We start from the raw sequence: 23,252 nt of genomic DNA, 5'->3' as shown, positions 1-23,252 counted from the left end.
AGTATAATGACAGGGATGTATAATGGCGGTTTATGCTGCTAATGGCCCATCCATCCTTTTTGGGGATTTCTATGTTATTTTTTAAATAAGTATCCGTTGAGGCGCCCGAACCCTAATAATGACTCTATATTCTCCTGAAGTATAACGTGGTGTGTTTCCTGCAGCAGCGTCTCTCTCTCGATGCAGCAGCTCAGAATCTGAGACGTGTGACGGACGCCAGCGTTCCTGTGATCCTCAACATCATCGGTGACCACGAACACACACACACACACAGACACACACACACACACACACACACACACACACACACACACACACACACAGACACACACACACAGACACACAGACAGACACACACACACACACACACACACAGACACACACACAGACACACACAGACACACACACAGACACACACACACACACACACACACACACACACACACACACACAGACACACACACACACACACACACACACACACACACACACACACACACACACACACACACACAGACACACACACAGACACACACACACACACACACACACACACACACACACACACACACTCACTCACTGCTGTTCTCAGAGCCGTCACTGATGTGTGTGTGTGTGTGTCTGTGTGTGTGTGTGTGTGTGTGTGTGTGTGTGTGTGTGTGTGTGTGTGTGTGCGTGTGTGTTCTTCAGGTCTGGAGAGCGTGAGAGCCGGTGACTTCGAGACGGCCTTCTCTTGTTTTCTGGCCTCGGCGGAGCAGGACTACAGTAAAGCTCAGTTTAATCTGGGAGTGTGTTACGAGCGAGGACGAGGAGTGCAGGCCGACCTCAGCAAGGTGTTCAGAGAAACATACATATATATATAAACATAGAAATAATTCACCCAAAAAATTTGACAGAATAAAAGCAATGTGTGTGTGACTTATATATTTGAACTGTAATTTAACTTCTGATTTAATTAAAATTAAAACTATTTTTAACACACACACACACACACACATATATATATATATAGTTTATTTTACAGCACAGTAGTAATATTTAAATAATAATATAATATAAATATAATAATATAAAATTAAAATATATTCTGATTTGCTTAATTTCTAAATGTAAATAATATATTTTACAGTATAGTAGTTTTATTGCATTAAAATATTTCTTTACTGAGTAAATACATATGCATGCACACACACATTTGCATGCAGATTCTGTATTTTTCTGAAAAATGTTGCACCTAAATCTAATTTGCAGCGCTCATATATTATATAATGTTACCATACGTGTATGCTGTCTCAGGCGGTGCATTATTACCGTCTCGCTGCGGTCTCTGGGCACCGTCTGGCTCAGTACCGCTGCGCTAAACTCCTCCTGAGCAGCAGAGGGCAGCAGAGCTCAGAGACGGACGCAGCGGCGGCGCTCAGCTTCCTGCAGACGGCCGCCGCGCCGGACTCACGCGCAGTACAGACTCTCTGTCACACTCACAGCAACGACAGGTACATGCCTGAAGATGAGAGGCCAATGTAAATCCAAAAACACTGCATATGTTGCACATAGAAATGCATTTAAGAAACGTATTGCAAATATAAAAATAGAAATAATCAAAAAAATGCAACAATTTATGTGAATGTAATAGCATTGGTTTTTTACAATATCATATTCAAATAAAAAGATGAAATTATCATATGAATATAAAAAGCGGATTGTATGACATATAACAAAATATATATGCTAAATAAAGTGTCTGATATATATAAGCGTGTGTGTGTGTGTGTGTGTGTGTGTGTCCAGGCTCAGGTGTTTCTGGGTGTAGTGTTGTCTCAGCGCTCAGACTGTGATCAGGAGAAGTGTGTGTGTTATTTCCGGATGGCGGCTGAGAGCGGGGTAAGGTTGCTCTCCCTGTGTGTGTGTGTGTGTGTGTGTGTGTGTGTGTGTGTGTGTGTGATGACCGTGCTGTGTCGCTGTGCAGGACTCTGCCGCTCTGCTGTGTCTGGCTCAGTGTTACGAGACGGGTTTCGGTGTTTCTCCGTGTCTCCAGACCGCTCTGAGTCTCTACCATCAGGCAGCGTCCGGCGGGAACCAGCAGGCCAGGGACAGACTGAGAGACAGACACAGCCCGGACGGTCAGAAACACACACACACACGTTACTGTACTATGTGATATCTCAGATGGATCAGCAAACATGCTGTTTATGTCTGGATGAAGCATGATGCTTAATCCTCATAACATCAGCGTGTCTCGTGGATTTAAAAATAGCGAAGATCGCTGCTGTAAAATAACAAATTAATACTTCATACCAAATATAGTTATGTACTAAATTTCTCCTTGCACGAGTTTAAGCTTACAAGCTTTTGTTTTGGCTGAAAACTGCAGGTTTGCAAACTTTATTTATTTATTTTGGCCTTAATGAAATAATAAGCATTAACAAAATTAAACTTTATTGCATTCGGTCATTTTTAAAGAATAAAACGCGAAATAATTTATCACGTCAGCGGCTTTTGATTAAAAAAATAAATCTCTCTCTCTCTCTCTCTCTAGTGCTGCGCTCGATCCGATCGGCTCCTTGCTTCTCTGTGATTGGTCGGCTGAATCTGGACTCCATGTTTCCTCGAGAGAGCCAGGGTGAGAAGCCCGGCCCACAGCAGCAATGCGGCCAATCGCAGCCCCTTCCTCATTCCTGGAGCACAGGAAGTTTGAGCGTGCTGTCCTCGGTCACGGTTCAGCTCGGAGCCGACGGCGGTCACAAGCTCTGGACGCCCGGGGTGCGATAAAGTCGTCTCTCGTCTCATCTGTGTATCTTTGAAGCAGTTTATCTGACAGATACGAGCGCACGCACAAGCTTACAAGCCTTAGGAAGAGCCAGGTCTGACCGGTGAATGTTCTCAGCCAATCAGAGCGCGGCCGGAGAGTTCCGAGCTCTGCGATTGGCTGATTAAGACGCGATTGATTATTCGTGAGCTTAAGTTTCAGCCGCTTTAAATGTATTTATCAAGAGTGTTTGGTTTGGTACAGACGTGTGTGTTTGGTGGTGGAGAGAACGTGCAGAAAGAGTAAGAGTAAGCTCATCTTTATATTTCTCTGTGTTTGGTCACACGCTGTCATCTTCTTGTGTTCTGTGTTACTCAGACATTGTTTACATGATTGTTTTAAAACATTAAGCTCGCATTTTCATCCAGAAGCAGAATTATTGCTTATCAAGAGTTAACAAAAAAGCCGTTTCACTGTTAAATGCATCGCATGAGCCAAAGGTTTCATTAACATGTGCCTTAATCAGAATTTTATTATGACCCTCGATATCAGAGCCAACGTAGTTTTTTGTATGTTAAGCGTTATCATGTTTGTTTAATGTCATATGATGATAAAGCATTGTCTAAACTACAATAAAGACTTTAATTTTGTGTTTGACTGATGCACCTTAAAAAAACAGTAACATTTTTCAAGAAGTATCCACACACAAAGCTTTTTAGTGTCCAGGCAACATATAATACAAATAAAGTATGCAAATAAATATTGAGGTTTCATTCCGACTTGATGCATGTAAAGAAATACGTAGGTGTGTTGATTTATTTTTAGTTTTTAGTTTGCATGCATTTCCTTAAACTTAACTAAGAAAACATTGCAAGGGTAAAAAGTCTAAAGAGAAAACGGGTGGAGCTGGGTGCCGTCGGCAAGGCAGTAAAAATAGAAACCATGTTTCCTGAAAATACAGCCAAGAGGAAGTAAACAGGTGATGAATGAGAGCAGGGCCAAAACAGAACCCTGAGGGACACCAGTAGTGAAAGATGTGAAAGCCTCGAGTGAACGTTTTTTAATCTGAACGAATTGAGGTCGCTGAGATACGACCTAAACCAGGACGGGGTGCAAGCGATCCGAAGAAACTGACCTGTCCGGGAGAATCTTGAGGGAGATCGGATCTCGAGTCAAGGAGGACACGCTTTGTTAATAGAGTCAGCTGTAGTGGGGATGAAACTCGCTCGACTTTTATTTCCTAAATACAGGGGGAAGAGAGGAAGATGCAGAACCAGAAAGAAGTGAAGAGTGAATGATTTGAGTAATTAATGATGACAGAGATGATAGACGGGCTTTAACTAAAGAGAGCAGGCAGTGGGTGGATTCAGATTTCTGAATATGACGCAATATATCTGCAACAACTGGTGAAGTAAAAACACTTAAAGCAGAGAGTGAATTGACTTGAGACACAGGATAACTATAATCACGATCGAAATGACTTGAAAGTAGCTGGCGATGAATCATTATAATCTATAAACTCAAAGAAAGTCATAAAACTGCTGCATAAGTGGAAGACGACAACAGAGTTAACAATAGAGTTAACAATAGAGTTCCTTCGCTTGCTTCAAGCATGTTCATTTTATTCCGAGCGAAAGCATCCAAAATCTCGTTTTGTCCATTATTATAACAGGCATCTGCTGTGGAGTTTTAACTTGAAGACTGCAAGCAGATGCATAAGTAAAATAAAACCTAAAAATTTCACCTAAAATATTAAATATAACTGGTGGTGGCTACAGCAACATCTTAAAAAGTGAGAAAAGAGAAACGGCTGATGTCTATTAATAGATTGGGATCTGAGGTAGTTCAAGCATCTCTATGGCGTCCATGAAGACCAGATTGATTAGATCTCTCCTCTACGGTTAGGGTAAAGAAGTCATCTTAAAGGGTGTCCTGTAGAGTTCAGCGGTATCACACCAGTTCTCACTATCAACCAGTCGCTTGTTAGCATGCATATTACTAGCACACTGGCTATCTATTAGTACTTATAAAGCAAAAATCTAAACAGCCCCAACACACCCGCCTAGTAGTTTCTAGTAAGCCTAGGAAGATCTTTATTATCACTTTGCAGGACTCCAGCCCTCCAGAAGCAGGATTGGATAAAAGTCCTGGTTTTATTAGCTGGAAAACACAAAATCCCCTTCTAGATCAGAGGCTGTTACTTTCACTACGTCTTCATGCAAATCTAAATGCAAAAAGCTTTGAAGTTCAAACTATTGTTCTATAAGTCCCTTCCCAGAGCTTCACTTCAAAAGGAAACGTTATATTGCTGCTGTTTCATATATGTTTTTTGCAGCATAACCGTGTTTCTGATTCAGATTGATAAATCGCTCGATCCAATTTAAATCAAAGGCTGCTTTTTCTGGATCGTGATTAAAGTGCTGTGTTTCCACCTCGTGATTTCAACGAGTACAAGACGCTGAAACAAACATCCAGCGGCGCTGCAAAGGTACACTGCATGTTACTGTACGTATAACATAGAGTCATGTACACTCATATATATAAAAAATACATATTTACATGAATATGCGTTTATATGTAATATATATGTAAATATATTTAAGATTCTTAAATATTTACATGCATGTGTTTGTATTTATATACACATAATAAATATGCAGGTTAAACACACGTGTAGTACGCAAACGGAAACTTTTATTTCGGATAAGATTAATAGTTTGACAGCACTAGAACTGTTAAAAATCACAAGGTCTTTATTTCATTTCCGGGTTCCAAAAAAGTGAACTGCATGCATAACGTTCTTTTGAGGAGAAAAAAAAAATCAGATAGAAACAGATAGAAACTGTAAAACCTTTCTAAGTTTAGTTTACAGTAGTCATTCTCTATTTCCATACTAACTTTGATCGTTTTTTTACGATTCTAAGGCACTGATGTCTGTCTCGGTGCAGCAGCGGCACATTTAACACAGCCAGAAGATCTCAGACAGATGAAGCAGAACGATATTTTACAATTAAAGCATGCGACATACTTGCATCCTTCCAGAGTGTGTTCGATCAGCATGCCACAGTCCGGACAGGCACGGATCGATGGGCACTGAATCACTTGGTCGCTATGATGAGGCAAACTAATCATTTTACAATCTCTCAGCATGTTTAAGTCGCTGTCGGAGCAGCCCAGATTATCGCATTTATCGGCGCGAGGTCGGGGCCCTTTCCAGGTTCTCCCGCACTGCCAGCAGAACTCAGACGTCCTCCCCGTCTTCACTGAGCAGAACGGACACCGAACGCAGAGGTCAGAGGAGTCCTTTCTTTCAACGAAGGAACTGCAGCCAGGACACTAAACAGAAAAAACATCGGAGAGAGAACATAAACACCAGGTTAAAAAGCTAAAAGGATGCAAAAAGAGCTTACAAAAGTTTACATACCCCTTTGATGTCAGTCATCTTTTTAGTGGCATTTTCCCGAAGTAGGTCTTTAAAATAAAGTTGCTCCTTAGGGGTCAGCAATGTTCTCACTTCTCCGTACGGCCACACTTTTGCACATATCGGACATTTCAGCTCCACTTGTCCCTATGAAGAAGAAATAAAACTATCAAACTGTAAAATGGCATGCCCTTTGTAACTGATTACATTAAGCTAGGATACTAAAAGTCGTTTTTAAGAGACGGGTCACGTATAAACTTTTTCACTCTATAATATATTGACATTTCATAATAATAATAATGCATTAATAGTAATAATGATTGATAGCGTAATATTGACTACCAAATTTATGCAGTGCATGTGTTGATCTGAAATATTCACAATAAACCACGCTGAATGTCATCCCCCAAAGATGCGATCCGTGAAAATAGCATGCATTAAAATCGTGCAATCACTGCTAATGCATGGTTTTTCCCCCAAACAGATTAAAAACAAAAACAAAGAAACATTCGTCTATATGCATTAGTCTATATGCAATGAGGCTTACGGCAAATAAAAACAATATATGTTGTAAAATCTGCCCAAAATATGAAAGAGTAAAGAGTAGAGCTGACTCTCTGGAGCTGAAGTGTGCAGCGCTGCACCAGAGTCTGAGCGGAAGTCACGTGACCGCAGGACAATCTAGCTCTCGAAATGCTGAGGTCGGTGTCATTTATATCTGAAAAGAAAGTTCAGATGGCCAAAGTTAAAGATTGTCTGACGCAGGCTACTTTCTGAGATGAAGATGGTGAGGAACGATCAACTGCTGGAGATTTTGGACTCTTGTCTCTATCAGGGCTGTGCACAAAAGTCACCTGAAAGCATTTTTCTGCCTTGCATTTTAAAATTTCAGGTCAAATAAGCAGCAAGGAGATTTTGAGACACACACACACACACACCGGCTCAAATACACACTCATACATGCCACGATATTTATGAGAAAACAGTGTCTCCATTCGTATCAGTATATTAGATCCAGGCATGCATGCGGTGATAAAGTGACAGAAGAGTCATAAAGGGCCGCTCTTTGGGTCATTCACGTCAATCAAACATTCGCTTTGCTCTTGACTGAATCGCTTTTGCAACTTTAATACAAAAACCTAAAATGACCGCAAAGACTCCTGCAGGTATCTCTGTATTCTAGCTTTTTGTGCTATTGCTCTTAATTAGTAGTTCCTGTTTTATCACTGACTGATTAGAGAGGTTTTTATCACAGTTAGCCTTGTTTTAAAAAAAGACCCGTGAGACCTTGACATGCTCCTAGTTTAAAGTGCGGAGCAAAGGATTAAGTAGAAAATAGAATCAAGTCTAGTCCCGCATAAAAAATACTTGCTGAAAATACATTTTATTGTGCGCCACTCACCGATATCACTGGCTCTGTAGACAAATTCGACTCGAAAGGCCATTCTGATGCCGTGCTTGCTGTGATCGAAGAGAGCTTAATATAGCAGTGACTAAAGTGAAAGTGAAAGCTGCGTGAAGCTCGTCATAAACAAGGCATAGATGATTTCCCGTTCAAAGGCTGAAATATAAAACTTAATACTGTCTTAAAACAGTTGGCATATTCAATGCACGAACTGTTATGTTAATAAAATATATAGTTTACGTTATATTGCCTATAAACAAGTTCACTTTAACTCTTAAGGGTGGTTAGCTGAATATGTGACTCTAGTTATAACATCGTCTCACGGCAGAGGGATTCAAGTGTGTTTATCTGACACATGGACAGAGAGAGGAGCTCCAGCACAGAAAAGAGCCATCTTCTTTTATACCTTCCTCGTAAAGAACGAACATAAGGCAAAAGCCAAACATGCTTTCTGTAGTGTGCAGATGTCTTCAGGCTTTGCTCACATTTCAGAGCCTCGTCGAACGGTGTTGCATCCAATCAAATGAGTTACTTGACATACCATGCAACTCTTTTATACTTTGGCATAGGTGAAAAATCCCATTTGAAACATGGAGAGACGATAGCTAAGTGATTGGGTAAACGTAAAGAAAACAACACGAACAATAATGGCACGAAATCCACGTTATGATAATACAGTCTAGATGTTAAAAGCATATGTTTTTGAGGAAGTTGCAGACAGATGTAGATTTCACTGACACACTTCAAGGAGGGTACGACGCAAACATCAAGATGTTCACAGAGTGCTGTATCCAAGCATGTTAACAGGAAGTTGAGTGGAAGGGAAACGACGCACAAGCATTCGAGGGAACCTCAGCAAAATCGATTCAAATTATTTGAGTGAACTTCGCAAGGAATGGACTGAGGCTGAGGTCAAAGCATCAAGAACTTGGCTGCAGTCGTCGTATTTCTCTTGTTAAGACACTCCTGAACTACAGACAACGTCAGAGGCGTAAGAGAAGAACTGGACCAGAGGTCCAAAGTCCTGTTTTCAGGCGAGAGCGAGTTTAGTATTTCATTTGCAAACCAAGGGCCGAGAGTCTGGAGGAAGGTGGAGAAGCTCATAGCCTTAGTGGCTTGAAGTCCGGTGTGAAGTTTCCTCAGTCTGTGATGATCTGGGTGTAACGTCTTCTGCCGGTGTTGGTTTATTGTGTTCTTTGAAAACCAACGTCATTGCAACCATTTACATTTATGCCCATTCAGGCTTCCTTCGGCTGGCCAGCTTTTTAAATGATTTCATTTTCCAGCAGGATTTGCCAAAAGCACTAAAAGTTGACCGTGGTGTCGGTGTGCCGGACCGACCAGCAAACTCACCGGACCTGAACCCCATAGAGAGTCTATGAGGTATGATCAAGAGGAAAACCACAAAAATACATATGAGCTGCAGTCAAAGAAACCTGAATTGAGGCAGTAATTAAAGCAAAAGGAGACAGACGTGCAGTGAATGAACATACTTTCCAGAATTTGTTGAATTGGTGGGTTTTTGTTAAATGCGAGCCTAATTCATCACAATTAAAATCCTTAAACTACTTCAGTCTGTGTGCATATCATTTATTTAATGCACAAGTTTCTCTTTTTAAGTTGAAATACTGAAATATGTGAACTTATTGAGATGCACCTGTATGTTATGCATATAGCATTCATTAAATGTGAAAATAATAATAAAATAATAAAATAATAATAATATTGCACCGCCTACTAACGATTGAACTGCGCTGATACGAATCCCCACAAAATGATTTTAGTATCTGTCTGTTGTTCTCTGTGTTAAGTTGCCCGGGTATAAAGGTAATTCCCCTGTGAGTCAGTTTACTTTTAATTTCACTCTCACCTCATAAGAAAAAACTGTGCAGGTATGTTTTACATGTCCTTTAGCGAAGGGGAATTTTGCATGTGGCACTGGTGGATTTATTGTTATTCATTTAAAAAAGAAAAAGTGGTTTGACTTGTCCTTGGTATTCCCCTATCACTCCCAAATCTCTTTAAAACCCAATGGAATGCTCCATTAATCATTTTACATGCAGAAATCTCTTTTCTCAAAAAACATACAATCTTATAAATAGCAGTCAGAACTAAATTAAATGTCATAAAATGTTTATTTGAGTGGTCTGTGTTTGAATGAAGAGACTGACTGAACCACATAATGAACAGAAGATGGAGTGATGCAGTCTCTGCGCTGTATCTTGGTGCATTTTCACTCAGAGGTGTGCAATAATGTAGAGAGGATGTTTTTAATATGCTACTGTGGCTTTTTAATCCGAAAAACATTAATTATTACATTATCTAGCCAAGTTTTGTATCAATTTTCCCCAAACGTTGCATGACCGGAAGTATATCTTGTGCTATCTTGTGCACTATATTTCTTGAAATCTTGATATTTTCATGATAATGAATGTATAAGTTGCGTTTGAAATGCTCATTTGCAGAGCAATGCAAAAAGGCCATAAATATATACATATTTTAACAAGAGTGAATGAACAAATTCCACATATGATCGCCAAAGATAGTTACTACAAACACTCGATGTTGAATTTTGAGTAAAAGTGTACTATTATTCTCATAACTTGCTGATGTTAGCTCTAATGCTGCTTCAGAACAGGTGCAGTTCTTCTTCGTAATGCGTTTTATCGTTGTTTTTTATGCAAGGTCATAAGAAAATGTTTTGTTGTATTTATTTAGAAATACTTTTGATAGCAGGGTCAGTGTTTACTGGGATTGAAGCGATGTGGCTTGGTAAACGTGATATTGCCAGTATCAAGGTACAGAATCAAATAAAGATGCCTCATAGGGGAATTTCAATTAATAGTTTAGTTTTACTTTCACCTCCTCACAAGTCCTTGGTATTCCCCCATCACTAACAAATCCCTCTAAAAACCCAGTCCAGCGAATGGAATGTTTCGTGTGGCACGTTATTTCCTCTATAATATTTTCTCATACAGTACGTACAAATAGATTACCTGAACTACATGGACGTTGCTTGCAAAGAACATTAAAACATTATGGCAACATGCTAATGTCAGTTATCATGGATGGACTAGAAATAAAACATTTTTAAATTTCCGAGAACAAAAGGTTTCTAAACTGAACCCAGCACTATTCAACATTATCAAAATTAATACAAATTGAGTTCAAATAAATGAACAGTAAACTATTTTCAGCTAATACATTTATATAGCACATTTTAAAACAACTTTATTTCCCAAAATGCTTTGCAATTACAGTACTAGGAATGTGATGATAGACATTTTTCCAAAACAAAGACCTGTATGATACTTTCATTTTTGGTTGGTGGTAATATCGATAACGCATTTGTAACTTTTGAATATAGCATCGTCACACAACATTGTGCTTTTGTTGTGTTTTGTTGTTGTTCTGTCTTTCCTTGATTAATTAGTTCACCTGTTTCTTTATTAGTTGATCATCCTCACCTGTCCCTCGTTAGGTACCCTACTTTAATTATAGTCTCCTTGTAGTTTCACTCGTGACAACCGCATTTAAATGTAGGAATAAATTAGTAAATTATCATTCCAAGTGTGCACGGAAATGCATTTTTAACCATTGTAACATTTCTGAGTTTATGACTCATCTGTATGATTCATTCAAACCGCTGATTCGTTCAGGAATTAAGTAAATGGCTCTTTTTTATGAATGGGTCTTTGAATCATTGATTCAAATAATTCATTCAAAACCTTTAATTCAGAAACTAAACACTGCTGCTGTAATGAGGAGTCAGAAGTGTTCGGATCCATTCGCATGCTCTTTCTTAAGAATGGTCAAACAGGCAGGGGTCGGTAACAATAACGGAAATATCACAGGGCTGGCAGAGTCGGAAACAGAGCCAAGCAAGGGTCGAGACAGGCAGACCGAATCAGAGTCGAGGTACAAAGGCAATAGGTAGGCAGCAAACAATCAATCAATCATTTTTATTTATAAAGCGCTTTTATAAACACAGGTTGCATCAAAGCACTGTACAGTATAATGACAGGGATGTATAATGAAGAGAGTGACCAATTTCTTATTAAATGCAGAGACGGTCTCTGTAGTCAATTCAACGCTAAATCACTAGAAGTTAAGTGTCCCCAACAATCAAAGAAACGATATCTCAGAGTGAGGTCAAACACAGGAAGACAATGATAGCGGGATAAAAGCTTAGCATTAACAGCCGGCGCTGAGGATAAGACTTCGCAAGGAGTACAAGCTGGTAGCAGCTTATATAGCAGTCTGATGAGGAACACCTGGGCAGGTAATCAGGGCTGAAGAAAGGCATGATGGGAAATGTAGTTCAGAGGGCTAATATTCTGGGGAGGGTTCCCTCCGGTGTCCGTCGAAGAGAGCCACAGAGGCACGGTTCATGGCCATTGTGTTGCTCGGAGACAGTTCTGCTGGGGCTTCAACAGTAATTATGTTCTCTGCAAAATTGAACAAAAACATAATATTGTGTGTAAAATATGACACAATAACAACGTCTTATTTATTGAACTGTCATCAGGAGCACTCATGTAAATGTTGCTCTCAATGCTTATATAACCCGTCAACCCCTGAGTTCTCTCCAGTGAGAGCTCCTTCAGAGCCCACTCCTCCAAAGTGATCATTCTTTGAGAGCATTCTCCAGTGTAATGTTACTTTCATCAACGAAAAATTAGGACTAAATACCTTCGTCAATGAGTAAAAACGAGTCGAATGTAAAACTATGATAAAATGCATTGACCAAATCCATTCCAATCCATTATTCACCTTGCGAAGATTTTTTGTTGTTAAAAGAAGGTGTTGCATTCATTCCTTCACTGGCTGTGCTTTTTAAAATCTAGTGGGTTACGAGAAATACAAGAAACAGACACACTAAAAAGTGCAGATAAAATGATGTGTTATTGTAGCTCAAGCACTCAAGCACCTTGTTTCTCTTTGTTAAACTTGAATGACATTGTCACGCTTTTTTTTATTATTTCAATTTATGTTTGTGTGCTTCTAACATGTTTGGTTGCCAAAATAAACGTGAATTCAAATCAGAGCATCTCCTGTGTCTGAAATGGACGTATTGTTCAGTCTATAAGGTAACAATAATATAATAAGATAACCTTGTTTGAAATGGGTTTGGCTTAAAGAAAAGTTTGGCTAAAGTTTTGGCTAAAAGGTACTGTACTGACTGGGTTAAATAAAACTGCTTTACTAAAAAGACACAAAAATAGAATTTGCATTGACTAAAACTAGACGAAAACAGTCATAGATAATTCTGACTAAAATAAGACTAAAATGCTGACTTTAGTTGATTTAAACTTGACTAGACTAAAAAAAGAGTATGAACGTGACTGGAACCAATAATAGCTAAAATGACAACTTCACACAAACAATGGACTAAAACTAAAATTAAAACAGAGCCCACTCCTCCAGTGATCCCTCTAGTGCCATAAATATTAAATATTGACTATTATTAAATATTAATAAAATATCTGACAGATCTAATATATACAAACACCACCTATACTGATGCTTTATTTTTTGGTGCTTGTTTAAATATATTGTCACACCCAATTGTTAGTTGGTTCCCTATCTGTGACTACGAGTTACGACAGACTGGGGTCTTGTTCGGAGCCTGGATTCACTCTGACCAAGAAAAAACGCCAATGAACTTTGGCTAGTGGTATTTGCCAACTAAGCAAGCGACAGGGGCAAGGAACCAAACCCTCATCCACACAGAATGGAGAAAAAAAGCTATGTCAGATTATTTAAAGGACTTATTGTGTGTGTGTGTGTGTGTGTGTGTGTGTGTGTGTGTGTGTGTGTGTTCCAATTATATGTCCATGGGGCCCATCTAGGTGTTCTGGTCTTCAAAGAAGGTCATCTCTTGGTGTTGATCCACCATCTGATCTGGATAACAAAGAAAAAGATTAATATTAGCATAGATGCCATTCTTTGTACGATGTAACAAGTTCATTGTGAGTTAGGGAGATTGTTCTGGAGTTTGGGTGCTAAAGAGGATAAGGATCTACCACCTGAAGTCCATTTTGATATTCTAGGTATTATCAAACAGCCAGAGTTTTGAGCATGCGGCAAACATAGGGGACTACAAAGAGCTCGCTCAAGTATTATGGAGTTAAGACATTCAAGGCTTTATAAGTAATAAACAAGATTGTAAAATCTATCTGATGTTTGATAGGAAACCAGTGCAGTGTTGACAGAACCGGACTAATATGATCATACTTCCTAGTTCTCGTAATGGCTGCTGTGTTTTGGACTAGCTGAAGTTTGTTTATTAAGCGTGCAGAACAACCACCCAATAAAGCATTACAATAATCTAACCTCGAGGTCATAAACACATGAATTAACATTTCTGCATTAGACGTTGAGAGCATAGGTCATAATTTAGATATATTTTTAAGATGGAAAATGCAGTTTTACAGATGCTAGAAACATGGTTGGTCAAACAGCACACCTAGGTTCCTAAATGATGAAGAAGAATTAAAAGAGCAGCCATCAAGTGATAGACTGTGTTCTAGATTATTATGTGTGGGGTTTTTAGGTCTGATAAGGTTTTACCTACGTTTTTAAGAATTTAGTATTAAGAAGTTACTCATCGTCCAGTTTTTTTATTTCGACTATGCATTCTCACTTTGTTGTGTATCACCGGGCCGTGAAGAAATATAGAGCTGAGTATCATCAGCATAGCAGTGAAAGATAACACCATGACTCCTGATAATATCTCCCAGAGGTAACAAGTAAAGTGTGAAAAGTAACGGTCCCAGTACTGAGCCTTGAGGAACTCCGTACTTCACTGATTGTGAGTGATTGATATGATAGCTCCTCATCAGTTAATGCAGTTGTCGAATGCGGGTGTCACTCCTATATATTAGAGAACGATGTGTGTACAGAACGTGATTTTAAGAAGTAGCACAGTTCTACGTGACTTAAAACATCCTGAAGATCTGAAAGTGCACCGTGTATGAAGTTATCACTCAAAAGAAAGGGTCGACAAACATTAGCATATAGGACATCCTGGGAAAACTTGATTTTAAAATTTCACTTTCATAACAAGCTGTAAGAACGAGCGCACACAATGTAATCTGAAACCGCTCGCAAGCAGAAGCACATAAATAAAGGATATTTTTTTAACCGTAGTGTTACCCAAACGATTCACTCAGTGTTTCATGTTCACCCCCTTGAATAAAGCTAATCTGCCATGGTTGGTTGATTTCATTTCCACCTTATCATGTCTGTAATACCCAGTAGAGCAGCATTTGTGAACTTTCTGTAATCTGGCACCTAGTGCAAAGAATACATTTGCTTTTTCAAAATCAAGTTTTCCCCAGGTCTGCCTACACAACAAGTGGACGGGCAACTCTTTCTTCGGAGAGACAAAAACTTTCCAGGGTGTTTTTCCGTGTTGGACCGCTCTCTGGTTTCCTGGTTCGTCACTGGTTACGCAGAGATGGTAAAGGAGAAAATTTCCAGTTAAGCAGGGAGTGTGAGAAAAAGAGAAATTACTGGCGAGTGCTGCAGAAGTATGATGTTTCTGTCAGGGCTGTAGAGTTTAGTCCTGAATGAAAGAAATAGATGTGCACTGGTTGCATCACAAGCTGTGTTATTAAACTGAATGCTAACTTTGAGCCGAGGGACGGACACACTAAGAACTTTTCAAATAACAATTCAAGGTGTCTCTGATTGTCATCTTCTAGGTGACTATTGCCAATTTTTAGCTGCGGAAGCAATAAAAATGGACGTGATTCAATTGAATTTGTAGCAAGGAGTGAGCTAACGCCCTGACTTGAGATGAACTGACACCAGTGTTTCAACCCTTTTCTTTTAAAAAAGAAAAGTGAAAGTGAAGGCTATAAAAGCAGTGCGTTTGTTTCTGTCTCTCATCACTTTATGCTCTGACAGAACGAGAATGGATGTCTATCTGAAGATTAACAAAACTACCATCAGAACATTAAGTCTGCCCAAACCCAACGAGGCAGACGGGAAGTTCACCATCCAGGATTTAAAGAAACAAGCCATAAGCTATTTTCCTGGAGTCGACGGTACGTTAAAACTTCTGCATATACTTCAAAATGCATCCTTTCCAAAGGCTTGACCCGGTCTCTCTCGTCAGATCCTAACCAGCTGAGGCTGACTTTCCAAGGAAAAGATCTGGAAGCAGAACAAACCCCTGAATATTACAAGATCGTGGAGCTCTCTGTCATTCAGGCGGTGTTGAAAATGCGGGGTGGAAAAGGTGGGATCGTTTTTTTTTATTGCATCTCTTTGTCTGTTGCATCTTTTGACAGTTTTTTGATTCTGATTTGTATATAATGCTTTATAAAGCTTTATAAAACTTCATCACATATTTCTATTTGTTAACATTAGCTGACATTAATTAACATTTATTGATCTCCCTGCATTTTAGTTAAACATTATTTAGTTATCTATTATTACTGTTTTTATTATTTAGTGCCTCTTTTCTTTTAAATATAGACTTAGTTCTGTGTGAAATGCTCTTTTTAGATTTTTTTCCCTTTTCTTTCATATTTATAGCAAATCAATCTTCAGATGTAATGTTTATACAGCAATAATCAGTATTTGTATACCTGTGTGACATGAACTGTATGTGGTTAGAAAGACGGACGTGCAACAGAAACAGCTGTAAAAGTCTAGTTATTTTAGTATATTTTTTACTAACTAGTATCTTACTAAACCCTGCAGCTCCTCTGTGTGTGTTTTCTCTCTAGACCCACTTCCGTGATGAAGACCTTTCCTGGGATCTTTCCACGGCACGACCATTTTTCTCCATGTAGATGTTTCGGATTAATTTGAAATAATAAAACGTTCCCGATCGGATACTGCTGTATAATGCGGGAGGGATTCGTTCAAATCAGAAAACGATACGTATAACAGACGCAGAAATGGGATGAATGATCAAAAACTGTAATAATATTGTAAACCAATAAAAATAACACTGTTAAAGGATATTCTAAAAACTATATAATCTGTTTCTGAGAAGGATAATTACGTTGGGGTTTTTTTTTCCTCATAAAAATCATTAGCATGTCATAAAAGTCATACAGTCTGTAATATAAAATGCGAAAATAAAACTGTAACCGTTTATGCATGTTGTATTAATAACTTTTTTCTTACCGCCATCTCCGTTTCCATAAATGTATGCTATGTTTTGCAAGCAGAAAAACATTGCATAAAGATGATTTTTGTGTTCGTTTTCAGCGCCGCTGTTCTTGTTATGACTGTCAGTCTTATGATTCACGTTTTCTCTTTCGTTATGCTTGATGATTGTAACAATGATTATGGTTTTGGGGTAAAGCGCTGAGGACTTATTTTGCAGTTTATTATGTATGAAATATGCAATGCACAATAAATCAACCGAACAAATAAGACAGAGTGGTTGTAACTGATCGATAATGCATTGGTATGTTGTTAAGAATTAAATTAATTGATTAGTCATTTGAGGTGGACAACGTTTTTTTCCTTCCTTGTAAACTGATTTTCTCCAGAAAACACTACTAGTTATAGAAAAGCTGCTACAGTTTTATTATCACCACTATTATTATCCCATCACTGGCTTCATTGGCTTTATTCTCAGATATATTTATTATTGCTTCAAATCTAATACGGCATGCTATATAATTCATCATAACTGCATTCGTAAAAGCTATTTCTTATGTGATGCTTGTTTTAATAGTTTCCAGGTTGGTTGCTCAGATCATGTTTGTGTCTTTAAAGCCTTAACATCTACTGAAGCATGAAGCACGACGATGAGAGAGACCCTAAATACAATATATATCAAGCAGATACGGTATCATTTAATATTGTATTGTAATAACATACCCAATAACACGCAACTTAGCACGCCGTTTATTAACAAAAACAGTGATTTTCATTACAGATTTCATTACCATTACAATTATTATTGCTTCATTTAATTTCAGAGCAAATGCATACACATGAAATGATCGAGTATCATCGACAGAAACACTATATTACAGATTAAACTAGCTCTATATCTACGATTGCATGTCATTATTTGATGAGGTGCAGTATCCCTCAAAAAATGTCAATAACAAAGTACGTTTTTTTAAAAATCACACACAATGATTCTAGGTATATATATCCATTGCGTGCATGTATACCTAATTATTTGTAGATTACGCATCGGTGTATTTTCACAGTGTTTCAGCGTCTCGCTGCTTCGGGGCCACTTCATCCGTGCACAGCGTGTACGGCCGAGACGTTTCAAGGCACTCTTGAGCAGGTTTCAGACAGAGAAAGCAAAACGCTTTGCCACAATTACGGCACGTCATGATCTTGCATCCCACCTTCGAGTGCTCGATCGCCACGCCGCAGGCCGGGCAGGACCGCAGCGCTGGACACCGGACGTTCTCGATATGTCTTAAAGTGACCATGGGACAGTCTTGGAGCGTCTCCCGGTCGCCGATGCTGCAGCCCACATTTGCACAGTGATCGGAGCGAGGCCCGGGCCCTTTCCACGCTCTCAGACACCGCCAGCAGAATTTATACGCTTTCCCGGCCCTTTTGGTGCAAACGCAGCACTCCACGCAGAGATTGGAGACGTACAGCCTCTCTATAAAAGTCCCACAGCGAGGACACTGCAGACAGATCAAATACAGCCATGAGCAAAAACGTGCATTTCGGATAACGATACAGGCGTTTAGGGGAATGCACGTACATCCTTGATGCCCGACTTCTTGGCGGCGTTGGTTCCGAGAAGATCCTCGAAACCTATTCGCTCGTTATTCGTAAGTTTGGCTGATTTTCGGACTTCGTCGTAAGGCCATTCGCTCTCACACAGTGGGCACTTAAAAACAGCGTCTCCCTAAAATCACCAAACAAAGCTACAGACACGGTGCATGTGCAAAAAATACCGATAAAACGCACTCACGTTTAGCAGCTGAGCTCGGCAGCAGTCGGTCAGAGACATCGGGTCTGCGACGTGACCGCAAGACATCTCCACTCTCAGCACGCCAGGGTCATCGTCGAACACATCTGAAGAAAAGCACACACACTTATCTGTCACACAACAGGCGTTCTTACTCTGTGAGGATCACGGTTTGACTCTACTTTCACATTCCCACTTTTAATTGTGAACCATTGGTTAGAAAAGTGTTTTGCGTGGATTTCTTGGCCTGTGTCAGATCAGCTTCATGCAGTCTCGCCCTGAATAAATCCCTAAGTAGTGTTTGCATGTACACTTACTATTGTGTTACTACTTATGTTATCAGAGTAAATCAATCAAACTCACCCAGATCGCTCGCTTTTTGCACCACTTTGATGTTTTTGTCGGACCAAGTAAGCTTTTTGATGTTTTCAGCCATTTTCAGCAGCAGTTCTTCGATGCGTCTCCAGTAATATCGTTTGTTTCGCTCTTTAAAAGTGAAAGTAAGCACCTGTCTGTTAAACTCCTGCCCCTACAGACTTCGTTCACCTTTATACTTTGAATAAACACTTACTAATACCGAATAGCCTTATTGAAATTTATTGATGCCCGACGTTTCAGCAGCAATCAATTCATGCCATGCAATACATTTCTGATTTATTATTCCTCCTTGCTTTCTCTTTCTGTCGGGGAGGAGCTATAGAATAAAACAGAAATCGATGCAGTGTGTTATTTTAAGAATGAAAACGCAACTGTTTGATCATCTTCTCTCCGATCTGTTTCTGTGAGGTAAGTCTTCAAATATCAGTGAATAAATAGTTTTTCCTAATGATTCAATTGAATCATAGCTATATTTGTTTTATCTTTGCGTTATGACTTATTACCAACATACAGCGCTGTTTTACTTAAATATAAAGCATTGCAATGTTGCATTCATTGCAAGTAGTAACACAGACCTGCTTGGTTCTATTGGCGAGCCGTTTTAGCATAGAAATCTTTATCTTTAAAAATAATAATGCACAGTTGAGCCCAACCTTTAACATTTTATTAACCTGCCTTGGAAACTGTTGTCCTCCACCATTTTGTGTGAGAGTATAATAAACTCGTCCGTTTTATAAAGTGATTTTAAAAGCGTGGAGGTGAAAGTGGTAGGTTATACAGAGAGGACTCGAGGCGTGATAAATGAGAGCTAACCTTCATTTACAAACAAACACGTGCATGGACATGATATCAGCCGCTGCGACATTTGATATCATGTGAAAAGATTACACTGAACAGAATATCTTCATCTTGGATCTCTTGCTATAACTCAATACTTCCATCTCGTGGGTTTTCTGTGGAAGTGCACTCCAACACTAAATACAGAGAAACGTAATCAGTACCAATTCTGACCTTTTGTCCTCAGAACAGCGAGATAGCTAAACACAGCTAAACACAAAGTTTATAAAGATCAGAGGACGAGGCGCCCCTGACCTCTAAGGCCTCGAGTCTGGCCTTCACAGGATCTCCTGAATCTTCCCATACTTTTCATACTCAATTTACACTTTAAAGGTGAGCACTGGGTTTCAACTTGATATTAAAATGGCATGAAAAAGTACAAAATGCAAAGCTGATAAAGGTTGACTTATTTTAGCAAAAATGTATTTATTTTTATTGGATATTATGTAGTTTAATGTGAAAAAGTCTGCAAGAACAGTCCTCCGTAGTCTAGACGGGTCTGAGACCTTCAGGCGCAGCAGTAATCAGCGACTATTAGTTAATATTCAAGCAATAAACTTTGTTTGTTTCATTTGCAAAATAACAAAGAGGTGTAGTGTAATGAAATACATTGAAACGCTACAGAAAATGGTCTTTTGCAATATGATGCACTGTTTCAGGCCTACATTAAACATTAAACAGTAGCATACATGAAGTATTTTAAATGTAAAGACCATGCTGTATGTTTTTGTATTTATTAATGCAGAATATCTGTCTCTTCATAATGCAAGCATTAAAGATAAAACTTTTAAATAAAGTTTTAATTGCATAAAGACTTTGCCCAATGCGCATTACTTTTTTCAGAAGGTGTTCACAATTTCAGTTTATTTACAAATTTGCTAAAAGAAACAATTTCCAGGTTGTTTTTTTTTTATTTACATGCAGTCTATCAACTTAAAATACAAAAAAATAAAACTATGCACAGATATTACTTTGCTTCGTTTACAAATAACTTAAATTATGAACAAAATTAATGAACAGAACAACTTCATTCATTACATGAATTCATTCCCAGCGGCCCCATTTTCTCCAGATCGGTCCTAAATAATTATTACAACGGGGCGCAATATAACACAGCAAATAAATACTCCACAAATCATATTTCTGAATCATCAAGTTTACCTTGTGGACATATCTAGCACTACAATACACATAAATAATTCAAAATACAAGTAATTAAAAGATGTAATTGCTAAGTAAACTTTTCTACTTCTTGTCTTTTCTGCTGAAAAAGTCAGCTTAAACCAGTCTGACCAGCTAAGACCCGACTGCAAATGTGGACAAAACCCCTCTAAAACCAGCTTTAAACCTAAGACCGGGCTGAGAGACCAGCTAAAACCAGCCAACCAGCCTAGGCTGGTTTTAGTTGCTTTTTGTAGCAGGTTTATTGTTGCAAATCACCAGTAAATGAATTATCATATTCATCCCTCGATTTAATTAATACAAGTACCATGCATCACCTCAGAAATGAATCTAGTTGAAGTTCACATTTTCATTAGTTCACTTAATTTTTCAGCACAGAAGTGTTTTTTGTGCTCTATTTATATCTGAAAATATATGTTTGCAGAGGACATCTGATTTCAAGGAGAACCTGAAAATGACTAATACTGCAGAACTGGTTGTTATCGTTGTGCTTGGAATATTACTTTTAATAGGTAAGTTATTATTAGATGTTTTAAATCAAATAGTTCCAAACCCATATTACTAATATTACTATTTTTATTATTCAATATATTAATAGTATAGTAACAGTATTTCAAATCGGTATTGCTTGCGGTATTGTGTTTAGCATATATTATTCAGCAATGTTTCCATTCTTGTTTGTTGCTAAACCTTTTGTTGTTTTTCTCCCCACAGTATCTGGTCTGTTTTGCTGCAGAGAGAGAAAACATAAGAAAAAGAAATCAAAAGATGTTCCCCTTGATTCAGTTGTTGTCGATGAGAACCAAGAAGAACGTCTGCTGACAAAAAAAGCAGATGGTAAAAAGCAAACCTATGCCTTCACTTTTTTTTATTCTCATATTTTTCTATTCTTTATCCCTTCCTGTACCACCCTTTATTATTTTGAAAGATGACTGAAACCTTGTATAAGGGCTCTTCTCAAATTTATTGCATTCTTCAACTGTGAGTTGCTTTTGGTAAGTGTCTGCTAAATTAACGAACGTAAATGTTCATGTTTAATTTTTTTATTCTATGTTTCAATAACATGAACAATGTTGAAATTAAACCGTAATTTTAAGCACTCACAACTTCTAATCTATTACTTCCTTTTACATTTTTTGCACCACTCTCACATTTCAGCATCTAGATGCAAAGCCACCTGTATCTTCCCAACATAGACCAAAGACAAACACATTAGTTCAGATTTTAGGAGCAGTGTAACTACATGCTCAGAAATATTTTCTTCAAACTGTTACTTTATTTTATTAGAATTCTCACTGTTTCACAAAAGATGGATTCTTTTAGATGAATGGAAATAAAACTGTAAATGTTTTACATTTGTACAGAAGTACAGGAAGAACTGAGAAGAGAAAAAGAGGAAAAACGGGAACTAAAGGAAAAACTGGAAAGAGGAGAAAAGGAAAAACGGGAACTAAAGGAAAAACTGGGAAGAGAAGAAGAGGAAAAACAGGAACTAAAAGAAAAACTGGGAAGAGGAGAAGATGAAAAACGGGAACTAAAGGAAAAACTAGGAAGAGAAGAAGAGGAAAAACGGGAACTAAAGGAAAAACTAGGAAGAGAAGAAGAGGAAAAACGGGAACTAAAGGAAAAACTGAGAAGAGAAGAAGATGAAAAACGGGAACTAAAAGAAAAACTGGGAAGAGAAGAAGAGGAAAACGGGAACTAAAGGAAAAACTGAGAAGAGAAGAAGATGAAAAACGGGAACTAAAGGAAAACTGGGAAGAGAAGAAGATGAAAACGGAACTAAAAGAAAAACTGGGAAGAGAAGAAGAGGAAAACGGGAACTAAAGGAAAACTGGAAAGAGGAGAAAAGGAAAAACGGGAACTAAAGGAAAAACTGGGAAGAGAAGAAGAGGAAAAACGGGAACTAAAAGAAAAACTGGGAAGAGGAGAAGATGAAAAACGGAACTAAAGGAAAACTAGGAAGAGGAGAAAAGGAAAACGGGAACTAAAGGAAAAACTGAGAAGAGAAGAAGATGAAAACGGGGAACTAAAGGAAAACTGAGAAGAGAAGAAGAGGAAAAACGGGAACTAAAAGAAAAACTGGGAAGAGAAGAAGAGGAAAAACGGGAACTAAAGGAAAAACTGAGAAGAGAAGAAGATGAAAAACGGGAACTAAAGGAAAAATTGGGAAGAGAAGAAGATGAAAAACGGGAACTAAAGGAAAACTGGGAAGAGAAGAAGATGAAAAACGGGAACTAAAGGAAAAACTGGGAAGAGAAGAAGAGGAAAAACGGGAACTAAAGGAAAAACTGAGAAGAGAAGAAGATGAAAAACGGAACTAAAAGAAAAACTGGGAAGAGGAGAAGATGAAAACGGGAAC

General features: G+C 38.5%; 3 protein-coding genes and 1 long non-coding RNA gene across 5 annotated transcripts in view; 2 read left to right on the top strand and 2 right to left on the bottom strand.

Moving 5' to 3' along the window:
- Positions 1-3,396, top strand: part of LOC122335372 (DAP3-binding cell death enhancer 1-like) — a 4,883-nt gene extending 1,487 nt beyond the window's left edge. Inside the window, exons 3-8 of the mRNA XM_043233199.1 lie at positions 165-246; positions 691-833; positions 1,297-1,458; positions 1,789-1,881; positions 1,967-2,120; positions 2,537-3,396. Coding sequence (XP_043089134.1) covers positions 165-246; positions 691-833; positions 1,297-1,458; positions 1,789-1,881; positions 1,967-2,120; positions 2,537-2,769 — 867 coding nt within the window. The 3' untranslated portion in view covers positions 2,770-3,396. The remainder of the gene's footprint in view (positions 1-164; positions 247-690; positions 834-1,296; positions 1,459-1,788; positions 1,882-1,966; positions 2,121-2,536) is intronic.
- Positions 3,397-5,418: 2,022 nt separating this feature from the next.
- On the bottom strand, positions 5,419-7,882 carry LOC122335359 (uncharacterized protein DDB_G0292642-like). 2 transcript variants are annotated; one of them, XR_006248958.1, is made up of 4 exons: positions 7,570-7,882; positions 6,715-6,885; positions 6,171-6,314; positions 5,419-6,082 (listed from the first exon to the last, which is right to left on the bottom strand). XR_006248958.1 is itself a non-coding variant. In XM_043233187.1 (4 exons), the coding sequence occupies exons 1-4, from the start codon at positions 7,610-7,612 to the stop codon at positions 5,666-5,668; spliced, it is 708 nt and encodes a 235-aa protein (XP_043089122.1). In that variant the 5' UTR covers positions 7,613-7,840; the 3' UTR covers positions 5,419-5,665. The 2 variants fall into 2 exon arrangements, 1 of the variants encoding a protein (XP_043089122.1); XM_043233187.1 differs by having other exon boundaries at positions 6,782-6,885; positions 7,570-7,840.
- Positions 7,883-17,395: 9,513 nt separating this feature from the next.
- LOC122335353 (probable E3 ubiquitin-protein ligase RNF217) lies at positions 17,396-18,972 on the bottom strand. Its single transcript, XM_043233181.1, has 4 exons — positions 18,857-18,972; positions 18,497-18,600; positions 18,284-18,430; positions 17,396-18,203 (listed from the first exon to the last, which is right to left on the bottom strand). Exons 1-4 carry the CDS (start codon positions 18,927-18,929, stop codon positions 17,760-17,762), a joined length of 768 nt encoding a protein of 255 aa, XP_043089116.1. The 5' UTR covers positions 18,930-18,972; the 3' UTR covers positions 17,396-17,759.
- Positions 18,973-19,177: 205 nt separating this feature from the next.
- On the top strand, positions 19,178-22,314 carry LOC122335354. The gene is made up of 4 exons (XR_006248957.1): positions 19,178-19,279; positions 21,315-21,402; positions 21,605-21,727; positions 22,255-22,314. It is a non-coding gene; the product is annotated as an uncharacterized LOC122335354 (long non-coding RNA).
- The last annotated feature ends 938 nt before the right edge of the window (positions 22,315-23,252 follow it).

Source organism: Puntigrus tetrazona, unplaced genomic scaffold, assembly GCF_018831695.1.
Source record: "Puntigrus tetrazona isolate hp1 unplaced genomic scaffold, ASM1883169v1 S000000769, whole genome shotgun sequence".
NCBI classification, from domain to species: Eukaryota; Metazoa; Chordata; class Actinopteri; order Cypriniformes; family Cyprinidae; genus Puntigrus; species Puntigrus tetrazona.
The sequence above is the reverse complement of the archived record's forward strand: the minus strand, read 5'-3'. Positions and strand labels throughout refer to the sequence as shown.

Coding starts and splice junctions, on each gene's coding strand:
- LOC122335359 (XM_043233187.1), bottom strand. CDS start 7,612: ATGGCCTTTCGAGTCGAATTTGTCTACAGAGCCAGTGATATCG. Junction 6,886..7,569: donor CTACAGAGCCAGTGATATCG/GTGAGTGGCGCA, acceptor CTTTCTTTTCAG/ATATAAATGACACCGACCTC. Junction 6,315..6,781: donor GCACACTTCAGCTCCAGAGA/GTCAGCTCTACT, acceptor TCTTCTTCATAG/GGACAAGTGGAGCTGAAATG.
- LOC122335353 (XM_043233181.1), bottom strand. CDS start 18,929: ATGGCTGAAAACATCAAAAAGCTTACTTGGTCCGACAAAAACATCAAA. Junction 18,431..18,496: donor GCCGAGCTCAGCTGCTAAAC/GTGAGTGCGTTT, acceptor TGGTGATTTTAG/GGAGACGCTGTTTTTAAGTG. Junction 18,204..18,283: donor AGAAGTCGGGCATCAAGGAT/GTACGTGCATTC, acceptor ATCTGTCTGCAG/TGTCCTCGCTGTGGGACTTT.